This window comes from Camelus dromedarius, chromosome 5 (assembly GCF_036321535.1).
Source record: "Camelus dromedarius isolate mCamDro1 chromosome 5, mCamDro1.pat, whole genome shotgun sequence".
Classification (NCBI taxonomy): Eukaryota; Metazoa; Chordata; class Mammalia; order Artiodactyla; family Camelidae; genus Camelus; species Camelus dromedarius.
The window spans coordinates 25661043-25677747 of NC_087440.1; the positions used below are offsets into that span (position 1 = coordinate 25661043).

The following is a 16705-nucleotide window of genomic DNA, read 5'->3' on the forward strand; positions in this document are numbered from 1 at the left end:
CCAGTTTTAATACTTGTATTCCAATCTGGCCTAAGCAGCTTAAGTGAAGTAGGTCTAAACCTGAAAGCCTCTCTTTGACCTAGAACTAGAACTTAGAGGAAATTATGCTCTATAATAAAACAGAAAAGGAAGGACAAGAATTACTGTCTTGCCCAACTCACTATTATTGCAACTATATGATCAGCAGAACTGCACAAATAAGATAAATTAAGTAAATTCTTTGCAGGCAGCATTCTAGAATACATTGTAATTAATAATAAGCAAAGCCCTAAGGAACAAGGAATCTATTTTCTTTAAAAAGTTTCTGCAATTTCTTTGTGTTCACCACAAGGCCTTTTCATAATCAGTAGTAGCGCCATGAACAAACTTGAAGATTGTTTAAAAATACTAATTCTTCAAATTTATTAATATTTCTATTAAACACTAAAATCAGTGTTCACCCCCACGTGATGATCTGAAGCATCCTACAAGATCTCTATGCCCTGGACGACTTTCACTTGAACTCATATAACCACTGGGCTCACACTACTTCCTGGTGCAGAATGCTGACTCCAAAACTGGTATTTACCCAAATATCTTTCATAAATTGATAACCACCTTGTTCTCAAGATGAGGCAAAAATGTAAAAGAGCTTCCAGAACGTGGAGGGGAGGGCTGCATTTGAGAAAAGTAATTAGACAAGAAGACTTCAAAATTCTCAGGTTTTCACATTTCCACTTGTTCTGTCTTCGTCAGTGATCATGTTACATAACCATTTTCTATTATGGGCACGGCGAGTAGGGGAAAAAAAATCAACCTACACTTCAATATGCCCATTTGTCACCAATGCAATAGCACATGGTAGATACCAGTAACACCTAAGGACTTCACCACAATTTGCTTAAAGTAGGTTTCCAATTACCCTAGAGGTAAAAGAAAAACACTTTGGAAGCTTAGAAAATAAAGAGGCTGGTTTAGGTAAAATCTCTTCCATTCTAATACTGAGTCTAACTATTGTAAGCATGGACACCCTTGCAGCGAGCACCCTGCAGTCAACAATGCTAACAGTGACAGCAGCAGCGGCAAAATCAATTCAGCACTGTTACGAGGAACTGTGCTAATCATTTTGTTTGTACTGTCTCATGTCAAGTTCACAATAATCCCATTTTATAAATCAGGGCACTGAGGCACCAAGAGGTGAAGAAAGATACCCCTGGTCACCCAGCAAGTTAAGTCATGAAGCCAGAATTCATGTGTTTATTTCCAGAACCAAGTTCTTTCCACCAACATAAAAAACTGCCTCTACAACAACAAAAAACTGAACAGCCTCCCAGAGTTCACAATAATAGGGTTTTGCTTCCTATTGACTTATACAATAATTAACCATAAGCAGAGAGAGCTAAATAAACCACCCAAGGTCAAGCACAGGCCATGACAACTCTGCCAGACTCAATACCACCCAGCCAGCCCCACACAGAATTCCCCCTGTCACTCTAAAATGCACATGTGCTGGCCTAATCTTGATAATTTTATTGTCCACTTCTGTTTCAGTTGCATGTTGTCATATTATTTTATTTACTGATACTGTGGATGTAGAAGAGAAATACATCTGAACACGTGATAATTGAGTCTTTATAAAATTGTACTAAATCAAATTGTCATCAATTGGCTATCTCCCCATTGTTTTTCATTATAATTGCAGAGATGCTTTAGTTTTATTTATACTGGAGTAATTGCCAAGTGAAGATATAAAAACAAAGCTTGAAGTTTCTCAAAAAATAATTTCTGACATGATAAACCCTCAGGTATACTACTGGAACATTTCTAAATTCCTACAGAGAGTGAAGAACCACTAAATTTAGCTAGTGAATCTATTTTGAAAGGGATTAATTTTCCTAAATGACACATGTGTATATGGCTTTTTTTTTTAAGCCAAGCAGCATTTTCTTCAGATCAGCTCAATCAAATGTCCATTGTGATATATTTTGTAACACCTACAATATAATACTGGATACTAACTAGAATTCTAGTTCCCACAATAACAGTGGTGGGGGAAAATATATATTCTTTCTTTGTACCAAAAAATGGGGGACGGGGGAGAAAGTCCAATTCTCACAAAAATATTAATTTATAATACGTGAGGCACAGATGTATGTAAAAAAAAGCTATAAAAATCACAATAAACTAGGTTAAGAAAATTCTGGAAAAGATATGCCACAGGGCTATAATGTGTAATGCAAAGGTCTCAAACTGCTGATGGCATGCAGTGGTGCAGGGGGCTTAAGAGATGCCTCTGGTGGCAGCGGGGAGGGATAGGGGGAGCTGAGGTGTGTCCCACTGGCCAATTTCTGTAGTGTAAACCCTCCGACTGTGGCTGATTTTAAGCTACCGATGTGAGGTCACAGTCTGCAGAATAGGGAAAAGATGATGCTTCCAACCAGCTCTCACAAGCTGGAAAGAGCCAACTTCAGCACCGACTGGCTGGAGGCCAAATTCAGCCCACAGACTTGTTCTGTTTGGCCAGGAAACTGTTGGCCCACACGGTGTTTTTTAAAATTCAAACAAATTGACAACATTTAAAACTCGGGATATTGTTTCTAAAAAACATCCAATCTAGAGCTGCTCTCGGGAGAACAGAGGACCTGGCGGCCCTGGGCCCCCTTTCCTGCACAGCAGCAGAGAGCTGGCACACGGTTGCACTGCCCTGCTCGTGCACATGACTGTCCCTTCACTTTGCCACAGTCCCAGCCAGGCCAGCTCCTTTCCTCCAGTTCTTGCTAATACCAGTCTGGCCCCGAGACTCCTACGGGAGTGTGTGATCTCTAATTAAAGAGCATGAAGGGAGAGTCCTGCCTCCAGATGTGTACCTTTGGTCCAACCCTCCCTCAGTTTCTGCCTCTGTAACAGTAACCAATTTGACTCGATGATTTCTAGTTGTGATCTCAATCCAACACTTTCTGAAATAATAAGAGACGTACACAGGTCCCTCTGGAGAAGCTTTTGTGATCAGCACATGAACAGCTCCAAACATGCCCACCAAAGTGCAAATAAAAATTCAAAATGTTGTAAATTGAAGATTAAAGGTATTTTTACCTTAATATATATATATATTAGTCAGCCTCAGGAAATACAAATCTAGATGATATTAACTTCGTCCGTTAAGAAATGATGTTTGTGAGCTATTTGTTACATCTAGGCTCTAAGGGTATATGTGGTTTTTAACGCTACACAACAAAGAGTCTTATATCCCCAGTTCATTTACTATCATCGCTAAATGGGGCTTGAAGTGCAAGTTAATTTCAAATTTTATTAGCTTTCCCTACCAATATCATCAGCAAAAACAAACAGCAGTGTAATACACCTTATGCAAAAGATGACATCAGCTTGGAAGAGTTGTAGACAGAAACAAAACATTGAAAAAAATAAATCGCCAGTCTAATTTCATGTGTGATTGCAGGAAGATGCATTTAAATGCTTTACTTTCCCACATCCCATCCGCAGAGGAGGCCACCTCCAAAGAGCCTCATACCCCCACAAGCCTTAGACACCACCTCACAAGTTATGGAAACTTAGGGGCCTAAGGTGTGGCATGGGCATGAGTGACAGACCACGAGGCGGTTTCAGCCTGCATTTCTATTCCTCCTAAATAAAGCTGGAGCTGGGTACCCACAGTATTCCTAGATTAAACATGCTCAGTTCTGACTATTTGAGGGCGATCACTAATATCCATGACAACCACTAACTCATAAACTTGCTGAGGGTAAATCTGAATCTTCCATACCCCTAGGCTGATGTAGGGGAGCAACAAATCAATTAGCTGATAAGTGAGCTTAACCAAACACCTACATCACAAACTTTATAGACGTTGGCCATCCTATGTAGTGCTAGCTGCATATTTAGGGATTTTCAACAGTGGTAAGTGATAAGCCTTGTAAATATCAAGAGTCTGCTATGCCTCCTATTTCCTGAAACAGGATAAATACAAGATCAGGGTTTATATCTCATCCTTTCTTGGTCCTGAAGCAAAGAACAGGTCTAATAATAACCAAAAGATTAAAAATAAACATACGAGTTATGTTGGAGGAGGTGAAAATGCACCACACGTTTTTAGTCTCAGTCTTGTATATGACGACTGCTCCCAGGACAATCTCAGAAAAAAGACTGAGTTTCACACACAATTGCCCCAATTAGCGTGAGCCAGAATCTGGTCAAGGAAAGACCAGTGCTTCCGTATTTTACTGAACAACAGTATCAAGAGATGGAATCTACCTTATTTTTTCCTCTACTCATCTTGCTTTGTTTCAAAATATTTATTCCTCTGGTGTTGAAGCTATTTCTCTAAGTCTAACAGATTTCAAACATTTTTAGCAGCTGAATCTCAATATTTAAAACACATAAAAGAAATAGGTCCTGAGATAGTTTAATATTTTACTTTGGATGGGAAATTATACAGCTCTCAGTTACCTCAATGAGACTGCGGGTATTTAAACACCACACTAGGTTAGAAGAAACAAAAACAAAAAAGCATTATTTGCTGTCCTGAAGGTTCAGAAAAGATCACCCCTCAGTCAGGAGAAAGCACTTGAAAAAGCTGACATTGTCAACTGTGTCACTGTTCTTTGGCAAAAAAAGAAGCTTTGGTTTATAAGGAAGGACTGTTAACTCTTAAATACATTATCAAGCTGCCTCCTGAAAGGCAGGGATGGAGACAAGAAAAACAGAGGCAGGTATTTGTTTCCCAAAGTGGCCAGGAAAGGACTGGATGAGTGACCAGCCGGGTGCCATGAATCTACGAGGCACAGATTGCTCCACCCTGGTTTCAAACCTATGGACCAAACCATCCTGGATCCAACTGTCTTTCTGTTCTGCTAAGAAATAGAGACTTCTCATTCAGTAAGAAGTTGTAACCAAGCACCTTTCCTGTGTTCACCGTATACCAGTTCACCACAGAAGCAATCTGAAAGCAGAATGTCTAAAACAAACATTTGGAGGCACTTCCCTGCAAGAAAAAGACAACTGAAAATAAAATTGAGAAAAGGAAAACTTATTCTTTACCCATCTCCCGTATGATTTTCATACGAGCATACGACTTTCATATATTAAGATCACTTTTCATACTTACTCTGAAAAAAGGACTTTTATATTGGTTGCTTGCTTTTTAAAGGAAAAGTTAACAAATATGGCAAAATTGCACAAAATGTGTAATAAAAACATAATGGTCAATTCAGTCAACATTTGTTGAAAGTCAAATAATAAAATATTATTACCTTTTACATCTATTGAACAATTTTTCTCCTAGGGAAATATGTAATTTCTCTTTATTGTACCAGCAAACATTTTGGTATGGGTTATTACTTAATAGACTAAAGTTTGATGCCTGAATATAGACTTAAAAATGAAGTCAATAATCTAATACCATAAAAGTCTCCCCCTTAAACTAATAAGGAATATTGTCAGCGTTCAGGTTCTGCTCAGGATAACATTATCTGAGGTTTTCTCCAAATACTCTTTTGCAGGAATTCAAGCGCATTTCATTTTTGCAACTATGCAAATGCAAAGGGGCACAAATACCTATAAAATATCTTTCAGAAAGTGAGCCCGCCATAACAACCTTCTAGAAGAGCCTTTAAAGCTAGGCTAGAATGCAGCAGCAAAGTAAGAACCTGAAATCTTACGGAGTGAAAAAATCATATTTTAAAGGATGACTAAAGGAAATACATGAAATAATCACATTCTCAGGCCAATTTTTAGACCAGTTTCTTTTCCCATTTGCACTAATGATCAATTCAGAAATAATCCTATATCTAATACTGAGTATTTTTTTTTTGAAGGTCATACAAGTTAATTGCATTTCCTTGGCAAAAGCACCAAAAGAATTTCCAGTTCAATAACAGGCTGACTTCTTCTCTTTTTATGAGCGAGTCTCATTCATGATTCTAGAACTCAGGTCCACCACAACATTATCAGAATTATAGAAAATTCACCACCAATTGAGAACCAAATCTCAGTTCAACTGAGAGAACAAGGCCAATAGGAATAATTTTCCAATTTCAGTAAACCAAGCCCTACAGTATTAATTATACCTGCAATGTGCTATTATTATTCTAAAATATCAGTGAATCTAGGGTTGTTTTTTTTAATAGCATTATACATTGCTATTAAAGATTTAAGGCAAGTTTCTGATATCTGGGCCATACTCAATTAACAATCAAATCTATGTGTTCACAGCCATACAATCAGCTGATCCATATCAAGGCAAAATTGTGTTTTATATGTTTCAAAGATTACTACTTAGACATTTCTTCTACTGTAGGCCATCTACTAAATTCTAATAAAAACAGTAACCATGTTTACCATCCATTAAATATTTACCAAGACCTCTACACTATCCTGAGTCTCTTACATGACTTATTTCACTTAATCCTCACCACAGCCTTAAGAACTGAAGACTGAGAGGCAACAGAGCAAGAAGAATCTGGAGCCAGACTCTGCCTGGGTTTGAATCCTGCATCTCCAGCTAAGGAACTTCAACCCTCCTTTTATAGATGAGGCAACTGGGACTCAAAAAGAGGCAGAGCCAAGTCATTTCCCAAGAACAGATTGTTACAAGAAGCAAAAACAATGGCATACAAGATTTCCTATGAGAAAAGTGGACAGGTGAAAATGCATCATGGGGTGGGAGGTGGGGGTGTTCAAAAAGAGGACAACTGTGGCCAATGGCAGCACCATATTAAGCTAGGCCACCCTAAATAAATGTAAAAGCTGAGTCAAATTGTTGTGCTTGTCCCAAGCAGGTCCCTTCACTATTCTACTCCTAATCAGAATGGACCCCTGGGTCCAGCGCCAAGAACTACTAAGTTCAGCACTGGCAAATTCACCGCAGAGCCAGCCTTAACTCTAGGTCTCAGAGTCAGGTGAAGAGCTCAAGAAAATGAACCCAGTGTATATTAGTGTAAGCAAGGGACCCCAGTCAAATGAGCTTTCAATCACTTTTGAGAATTCCCTAGAACAGCCTCATACGAATAAATGGGTGCCTGTACTGTAGATGTTGTAGAACAGGACAAAAAAAAAAATCATACTTAGAAATGTGAAAGTTATCATTAGAAAAACCTGTGCAAGGGCCCCTAAGAGAAAAGATATAGCAACAAAGTAAAGACACTTATTTGCTCAGAGATTTATGGCGTCAAGAGTTGGACCTATGTCTCATTAGCACAGGCATAAACAGCAACCAAATAACTAATGCATGGCAAAGGAATTCAGGGAAAAAATAAATTGCGCCAAAGGGCTTAGTTTATCACCAAAAGACTTTTCAGCAAAGGTATATTTCCTCTAAGAAGCCCACCTGACTCACCATACCTGATCTAACTGTTCAGCAAATCCTTTGGTTTCTAACATCCTATGATTCTAGTAATTTATAGCTTTTAGATGTGTCCTTAAACACCTTCCTCAGACTACAAGTTAGTCATAATAGATTACTACATTATCCTTCCCGTTTTCTAAAAATTACCCAAATAATGCCTCAAATATAGTGATTACACAGTGAACTATTATAGAGCAAATGTTTTAGATGTGAGTAAACCACAAGGACCAGTGAAAATATGGGCTGACAGTAGGATGGACTGTTTCACGTAAAATGGGGGGAGTGCAGGATACTAGATGGAAGAGTATTCCAGCGAGAGAAACAGAAAATCACCAATAGGCAAGTGCCCATAATCACTATTTCAGGCAAGAACCATTGATAGATGCTAAATCAGTGAGGAAAAGTATGAGGAGAAAAACAGGATATTTGCATAGTCTCAAAGGATATCCCCACAAGGCAATTATTGGAAAGGGAACATTAATAACTCTACAGTGGAGGAACCTGGCAGACACCACACCTTAATGAAGTGAATAAGGTTAACCTCAGCATTAATAACACATATGAAGTCAGGTCCCCTTGATATGACACACCGAGAAGAGCACAACATCACTTCCCGGTTATTCTTGACAAAAATGTTTACCCTCAGTCTAATCATGAGAAAACATCAAACACAAACTCAGGGACACTGGACAAAATAACTGACCAGTACTCTTCAAAAGTGTCAAGATCATAAAAAACAACAGCAACAAGAAAAAGTAAGGAACAGACACAAACTGAAGGAGACTGAGAAGACATGACAACTAAATCTAATGTGTGATCCTGAAACAGAAAAGTCACTAGTAAAAAAACAAACTAGTAAAGTTCGAAACAGGTCTATAAATTAATTGACTGTATTCCATTAAAATTAATTTCCTGATTTTGACAATTGTACATTGGTAATGCAGATGTTAACATTAGGGGAACCTGGGTGAAAAGTATATGGAAATTCTCTGTAACATTTTTGCAACTCTTCTGTAAGTTTAAAATTATTTCAAAATAAGATATATATATATATACCTTTATATATCTTTATTTATATATATTTAAATATACATAAAGAAAAAATGATAGATAATCAGATACACATGTAGTGTTTGGGCAGTAAAATATAAAATATAACCTGACAAGTAACAGCTGATTGGGCTGGGGGCTTCTACCTGAATAAGGAAGTCCAGGATATAAGCTGTGGGATGCAAATCAACGACTTCATCCTCAGCAAGTACTTAAATATAGTATGTCCTATGTTCTTGAGGCCAAAGGGCCTATTTACTGTAAAACTGCAGAATAGAATAGAATAGAACAGAACAGAACAGAATAAGGGTGAATTTGGGAGTTGTAAAATATCAGACATCACAAGGTCCTATCCCTTCATTTTAAATTCGAGGACTCTGAAACCAGAGTGGTTGGGAGACTGCCCAAGTTCAGCGCAGTGACTTGGAAAAACATAAAGTTTTAATTTCAGTGAAATAAAGAGGGGATGGAGAAATGAGGCTAGCAAGTAAAAGCCACAGTGTAAAATAAAAGTTAAGCTTGGTAAAAATTAAGCTACATCTTTACCTTCAAGTATACATTAAAATAAATCACAGCTAGAAAGATTAAAGAATTAAGAAAGCCATAAAGAACCTAGGAGAAAATTTAAGTGAAAGATTTATTTTTCATATCTTAGGATAGAACTTCCTCAACAAAAAAGTATAAATTTAAAGTTAAGAATATATATAAAAAAAAAAAAGACCAATATTTAAAAGCAAACAGCTGGGAAACTATCTACAACAAAAATATGACATATAAAGCATCAACATCGGGGGGTGGGAAAGGACAGACTGGGAGTTCGAAATCTGTGGATACTGACAGGTATACATAGAATAGATAAACAAGATTATACTGTACAGCACAGGGAAATCTATACAAGATCTTGTATAGATCTCACAGTGAAAAAGTATGTGACAATGAATATATGTACATTCATGTATAACTGAAAAATTGTGTTCTAAACTGGAAATTGACACAACACTGTAAATTGACTATAACTCAATAACATAAAATTTTAAAAAAGCATCAATATCCTTAAAATATGCAGAGCAAAATAAACAGTGACAAACCAACAGGTAATAAGAGCAAGCACTCCAACAGAAAATTAGGCAAAGGACACCAGGTAAGTAATCCAAGAAGACAATTAAATGGTCAATAAATAATGGGGAAATATACAATGTATTATAAGCCAAAAATGTAAACTATGAGATGTCATTCTTGTTCCATCATATTAAAGAGTAAATAATGACTCTCTTCCATACTGGCAAAAGTTGCAGAAACGATGCTTCCGTGCCCTGCTGGTAATTGGATTAGTACAATCTTTTTTGATAGAAATTTGTCAATATACATCAAAATCCTTCAAAACATAAATATCCTCTGATTTGAAATAGCTTCCAGTTGTTACAGTGTGGCCAATGGACCCCCGGAGTCCCTGAGACCCTCTCAGAGGTCTACAAGGTCAAAACTATTTTTATAGAAATAGTAAGACATGTTTTGCCTTTTCCCCTGTGTGACATTTGCACTGATGGTGCAAAAACAGTTGGCAAAACCACCAGTTCCTGGGCACAAATCAAGGCCAGGCACAACTGTCCTAGGAGTCACACACTTGTAGGAAGGAAACAAATGCCATTTTCATGTAAGAATATCTTAATTGTATCTTACTGTATTAAATCTCAACCTTTGAATACACATTGTTGTAACACTCTGTACAACAAAATAAGAAGTAAACACAAAGCATGTCTACTGCATATAGACGCACTGATGACCATCTCAAGGGGAAGCACTTGTGTGATTGTTTGAGAGCTGAACTAAATGCTTTTTCCATGGAACACCATTTTTACTTGGATGAATGATGTATAAAGTATGATTATTCAGACTTGGGTATCTGGCAGACATTTTCTCAAAAATAAACAACGTGAGCCTGTCATTTCAAGGGAAACAACTGATAGTACTTGTTGCCAATGATAAAATTTCAGCTTTCAAGGGAAAATAAAATATTGGAAAACTCTGTATCCATCACCGTGAGTATGACAGCTTCAAATCTTAGAGACTTCTAAGAGATTGGTGGAGATATTAACAAATGTGATTTTTTGATACTGTATAATTAAAGGTGACCACATTTGGAAGATTCGCATAACTCACAACCAACAGTTTGCAAACGGATAATGAATGCACGATGATAAAAATCATGCATGGGTCAAAGAGCCACTCAAAGTTCAAGACTGGCCAAAAAGTTCTATAACATGATTTCACATTACATATTGCAATTAACCTTTAAGAAAACACCACTTGTTGGGTATTATGTAGTAACAAAAATATCCACAATCATCTAAAAAGCTTATTAAACTACTGTCCCCTATTCCAACTACATATTTGTCTGAGGCTAGAGTTTCTTCATATTCTTTAATCAAAACAGCATATCACAACAGGTTGAATGAATGCAGAAGAGATATGTCTTCCTTCTATTAAGGCAGATATTAAAGAGATTTGCAAGAGTGTAAAACATGGCCATTTTCTCACTAGTTTTGGAAATAATGGTTATTAATCATCAAAATATGTTAACATGTAATGGGCTTACTACTATTTTAAAATAAATTAATAAGCAATTTAAAATTTTTCTTAGCTTTAATCTATATTCTGGTGAATATTAACAGATATAACCCATATAGACAAAAGTTTTCTGGGGTCCTCAATAGTTTCTAGAGTATAAAGAGATCTGGAGACCAAAAAGTTTGAAAACTGCTGATACAGTAATTTCCAATTTCTAGGATTCCAAAGTAGGAAAGTAAGTGGACTTAGTATTATATATGTACAGAAATAATATCAGAAAATTAGAAAAACAGAACTCTTGATGTCCAGCAATAAGAAAATGAATGGTACATCTAGAACGTGATATTATTAGTTATTTGAAATAAGTTGTAAGGAATTTTTAAAGATGAGGAAGGCTCACAATATGTTAAGCTCAAAAAGCAAGATCTACAAACTATATTAGTAAAGTACTGCACTGAAAGAAAAAGACTAGGAATATTTTTAAAACATGTTAACAGAAATTTGGGGGGCTACAGGATTATGACTAAGTTTTATTTTCTTTACTGAGCATGTACTACTTTTAAAATCAGGAAAATAAAATTTTCTAGCAATTTTTAAAAACCTTTCAGTACTTTGGCTTTTTTAGAATTGAATCTATGCGAGCATCACCCAAAAATAACTGATGCTGTTATTATTATTAATATTAAAATTCATTAAGGCAGCTTGGTATAGAACTCTGAACTGAAAGTCATGAAACCTGTATTCTAGACACTGTTTCAATACATCTAGGATTTTTGACAAGTTACTTAACTTCTTTGAACCACCAGAAATTATCTCTGAAGTCCTTACTTGACCAATTACAACGAACTATCAAATCTAAAGGTTGTTCCTTTGCAACAAACATCTAAAGTAAAACAGCGCTAAAATAAAAATTGTGAAGCAAACTCCTAAATCACACAAATAATGGAATTCCCACCCATTCTGCTAAATGGCTCTTTAATTCCTCCTGCAGATTGGTAGTGCAGCCTCTCTAAATAAAGTTTCTGGTAAAAGAAGAGTTAGTTATACCCTGAATGGTATTTGGGAGAAGTGAAAAATATTTGGGCATATCATGAATAAGGAAAAAAAAAGAGCATAAGAGAATAAGCAAACAGCATGGTGCCTCAAACAAATGGAGTCCAGCATAAGTATATTTCGTAAGTCCTTAATAAGTGTAAGGGGAGGTTACCTATTATGGAGAGAACAAGGCATTTGTTATGGAAAAGAAAGAAAGAAAAAGAACGAGGGAGAAAGAAAAGAGGGAGTGGGAGAAGAAAAGAGAAGCAAAAGAACAGTGCTAGTATAAGTATACAGTGAGAGCAGAATTATCTCAATGTGTGCTGCATCTTAAGATGCCCAGAAAAAATCTACCTACTCCCTTAGCTGGCTAGCCTTCACCTATCCCACTGTTCACTGGCGAAGAGTTAATGACAGAAAATTAAATTCCAGTTTGCCAGTTTTGTTCCTTGTTAGCAAGTCTGATAAAAGTCATAAAGACAATAAAGGGAAATATTAAATCCGAATAATAGTAAAAAGATCTCTTCATTTTACAGACTAGGAAAACTGAGTCCTTCCACAAGAACTTCTATTGAAGCCATAGGAGACTCTCAATGTGTGCTTCAATTTGTACTTTACTAACACCGATTATCCAATAACCCAGCTTTCCTCAAGAGAACAATTCCATGGTAATGTAGGCTCAGGGGTTACCTATGGAGGACAGCAAAGCTCTCCATTCGGGAATGGTGCTCAAGGTCACAAAGTAAAATGGTACAGGTTTGGATTTGGTTTTGAAACAGAAGTAAACAAACATTCTATACTTTTAGCATGGCACAAGTACAATAACTTGGTTGACCTGGACTGGACTTTGTGTAATGTCAAGGCCTCAGTTTGCACATCTTTGAAATGGAGAACTCTATAGTATACAGTTCCTAAAGTCCATTCTTAGAAAGTTGGATAATCCTAAAATCATGGGGAAAAAAAGATGTATTTGGGGAAGAAGGAAGTATGAAATACATCTAGAATGTGTACACATCTGGGTGTTCAAATGATCAATCTTGGAATCCCTAGGGTCCCATTCTCTCTGGCTTGAGAACACTTGGGGTCACTTGATTGCTGCTGAGAGCCACAGTCAACAATAAGCGGTCCCTTGAGGTCTGTGCTCCCATGTTTGTTTCCAGGGGCTAATTGAAAAGGGTCCTCCATTTCCTCCTTTTAAATGTACAATTCATATTTCCCCTTTGAGAGGGCCCTGTCACCTATCATTCATTCCCAGCATCTGTCACTTACCCACTAGACATTTATGAAGCACCTACTACATACACCCATCACCTAGCATATACCAAGTTTTAAATAAACATTTGTTGACTTGAATTTAACTGAAAAGCCTTGGGAGGCGGCCTGGAATTCATCCATGAAGGCTCTCCGGAGAAAGGCAGGTGAGAGAAGAAACCTTTTTCACCATCCCTGATCTCTCCTCAACACCTGACACTGGTGTTTCTCCCCACTGATGTGTGACACGTGGTTCCTAAGCGCTGGCTAGGCTGCCAGGCACAGCTGCTGCAGGCAAAGGGCTGTTTGAGGGGGGAGAGGTCACTTACCTGGGGAACCTCTGCTTCAGCTTCCTCAGGCTCTGCCTGGTAGGCGGCACAGACACTAGGCACTGGGCTATCTCGTCGTACTGAGCTTTGGTCAGTATCATGTTGGGCCAGGGGCAGAGAGGTGGCAGGGAAAAGGAAAAAAAACCACTCTGGGCTCGAGCAGCCTAGGTGTCGGGAGACGAGGGGTGGGCACACAGCGACACAGCGCTGGGCCCTGGACTTCCTAGGCTTGCCCCTAACCCCCTGCACCCCTGGCTGCACAGCCAAGGCTTCACCCAGCAGCTCCGCGGCGGGAGGCGGGCTGTAGACTCACTGCCCTACCTTGGCTTTCTGAGCAGCCGCAGTAGGCCCGGCCGAAGGCAACCAGCCGCCATGTCAGTTAAGGGCAAACCAACCAGGAAGTAACGGCCGCCGGCAGAGGTGGCGCCTAAATCTCTACGGGCAGGTCCTTGGGCAGGGCCCACCGGGGATTAACCTAGGGTGCTCGCGGCGCTCTTACCCTCCCTGTTGCCAGAAGCCAAGGAGTCCTGGCGCGCTGACCAGGCAGTGGGGCACACGTGTGCCCGCGATCCTTAAGCTTAAACCCGGGAAAGCCACTGCCTGGGCGCGCGATTTGAACACGCTTCCAGACGCGCGCGTTTTACCGCAGCACCAATCGGAGACCAGCCTGCAAAGAACTATGCCTTGTCCGCTAAAGTCTCTGCGCTTGGCGAGCGTGAGCCGGAGAGATAACATACCCCAAACCCACTAGGATCGCTGTAGACGTACAGCTTGGCTTGTGTTGATAGAAGTCCGACAACTTCTGCAGCTGGTGAGGAAGATAGTTTGGGCCATGTTGGGAAACAGCCTAGAAAACAAATCCCACACCATTAAACAGCCCGCAGTAAAGAATATCACTCTCACTCACAATTAGGTGCTCATGGACTGAAATCATTTTTTACTGAATCCCCAGCTCTCAGAAGATAGTAGGCGTCCAATAAATGTTTGGAGAAATAAACCAGTGAATGAATTAGAGTCTGTTTTGTAAATGTGCTTTGAGTGGATCTCCGCTCTCCTGAGGCAATTGATTAGGACAACAGCCCCTCTTTAAATCCTTTTTAAAAGCCTAGATGGTTCTTAGACGGCCATGTGTTGTGTGTATTTTCAAATTTTAACATTTTAAGAAAGAAAAAGTGTTTAGATTTTAAAGAATGTGTAAATGGTTAATTTTTTTTTTTTAACCTGGACTAAGGCTTGGGTTGGAAGTTTAGCTTAGATAGACCTCCTTAGGTAAATTTCTTAATCCATCTAAACCTCAGTTCCTTTTGTCTTGTAAAACTGATTTTTAATTCATGGGGTTATTTGGAAGATTAAATAAGACGGTAGGAGGAAAAGATTCCTTAGCTTGGTGTCCAGCAGATACACCATGGAAGATAAACAGCCTGTGTTAGATTACTTGGCAGTGACAAGGACTTTACCAGGTGTTGTCTACTCCCCACACTTTGACTTATTCGATGCGTATAATTTCCTATGAGGCAGGTACTGCTGCCATTATCAGCCTGCTCCTCCTTTTGGTGCAGGATGAATAAACTGAGGCAGGAAAAGGTTAAGTAAATTCCCAGAGATTATGAGAACCAGTAAGCAGCAGGGGCAGAGTTTAAACCCCTGAAATTCCGTTCCAGGGTCTCTGTTCTCGCCAACTCTCAGCAATGCTTAATTACTGCACCAAAAAAAATCACACTCTCTTAGGCCAAAGGTTAAGGATTTTTTCTGCAAAGGTAACAATCTACATTTCAAAGACTCTTTGAGTCCAAGTTTTAAAAAAGCTTCACCACTTTATTTTCCCAAGGCGTTTCCAAGTCCGGTATCAACAGTGGATTCTGAATTCAGCAACCATAGATTCTTTTGAATATTTACATCAGAATGTTTTTGCCCCATATGCTTTGCATCTAGCTCTGGTTGTGTGACATTAGTACATAACTATTTATTTATGGCAGCATGGCCTGGAGTTGCCACCTGGCTAGTTTGTTGCTGACCCTGCCATGACTCTTACATGAAAGCTAGCTGACGCTAAGCAGACACCACTTGATCCGCCATTCCTTTCTCCTTCCCCACTTCACTCTTTTCAATTCACAGCCAACAGATTTTTATAGAAAACATCAGTTCCAGGATGTGTGCACTAGTTATTTTTTATAGTAACTCTTCTCTCTGGCTCTTGTCCTGCATTCACCCTCACAACCCGAAAGGAAAAGGCCAGGTTTATTTTTCTGTTTTTATTTTTAACACGCTGGCAGTTTACAGTTTTGACCCAAATCCAGTAGATTGTTTAGAGTTAGCGCCAGGGGAAAAGCACAGTGAGGTTGCTGTTTTCATTGGCAGTGACAGTAGGGTTGTTTATTAAGCGCAAAATAGAAGCAAAGCAGAAATGTGGTGGTGTCATTGCTGTTTCGGTGTTCCTTATTTTCTTTTAATGTGAACTGCTTGGAGTAAGCTAGTTATTTGCTTTCTCCCTCTCTTACCCGCCTCCATTCTGCCCCATCTCTTGAATCCCACTCCATTCCCCTCATCTGCTATTACTCTTTCTACAGCTGCCTTTCCGGGCCTGGAGTCCCCCCACTGTTTCTCAGTCAGTCTGTCAGTAATACCAAGCATTTTCTACTGAGTGAAGTAGGGTCACGAAATGAAAACAATGCCAAACGAAAACCCAAAGAACTGTCTACCTGTTTAAAATCAGCCATAAATTGTGTGGCCTTGAGCAAGTGACAGCCTCTCTGATCTTGAATGTCCTCAGTGTGACCCCAAGAAATGGAACTTTATAGTTCTGATAAGGAGAAAGAATCTACAAACATGGAAAAAGTGTCAGAAATCATAGAAAGAAAATGTGTCAAACTGGGGACTAGTGCAGCTCCCAGGAAGAACCTACAGCCCTGAAAGATGGTCTGGAGTGAATCGCTTGACCAGATTTCTTTCTGCCATTTAGGAACTATGTGAATAACGAATAGTTTTACAGGAGAGTGGGGTTTGCCAGGGAGGCTCAGAAGGTCATTTCAAGAAGAGTGCTAAACACAGTGAACTAAAAATAAGAATGAGCCAAGTCACGTGCATGGGAAAGTTATTCTGGCTGGAGCAAAGAGTTTAAAGCAGAGTGCAAAGG

At 38.8% G+C, this 16705-nt stretch overlaps 1 protein-coding gene across 5 annotated transcripts in view; it reads right to left on the reverse strand.

The window, feature by feature from the left end:
• The window catches only part of CDIN1 (CDAN1 interacting nuclease 1), a 224503-nt gene extending 210604 nt beyond the window's left edge, over positions 1-13899 (reverse strand). For 2 of the 5 annotated variants that reach the window (XM_010981185.3, XM_010981186.3), the window contains exon 1: positions 13573-13893. In XM_010981185.3, the coding sequence (XP_010979487.1) occupies positions 13573-13673 (101 nt within the window). In that variant the 5' untranslated portion in view covers positions 13674-13893. Of the gene's footprint in view, positions 1-13572 lie in introns of all 5 variants that reach the window. The other 3 variants (XR_837230.3, XM_010981181.3, XM_010981183.3) reach the window with 3 other exon arrangements.
• Between the last annotated feature and the right edge of the window lie 2806 nt (positions 13900-16705).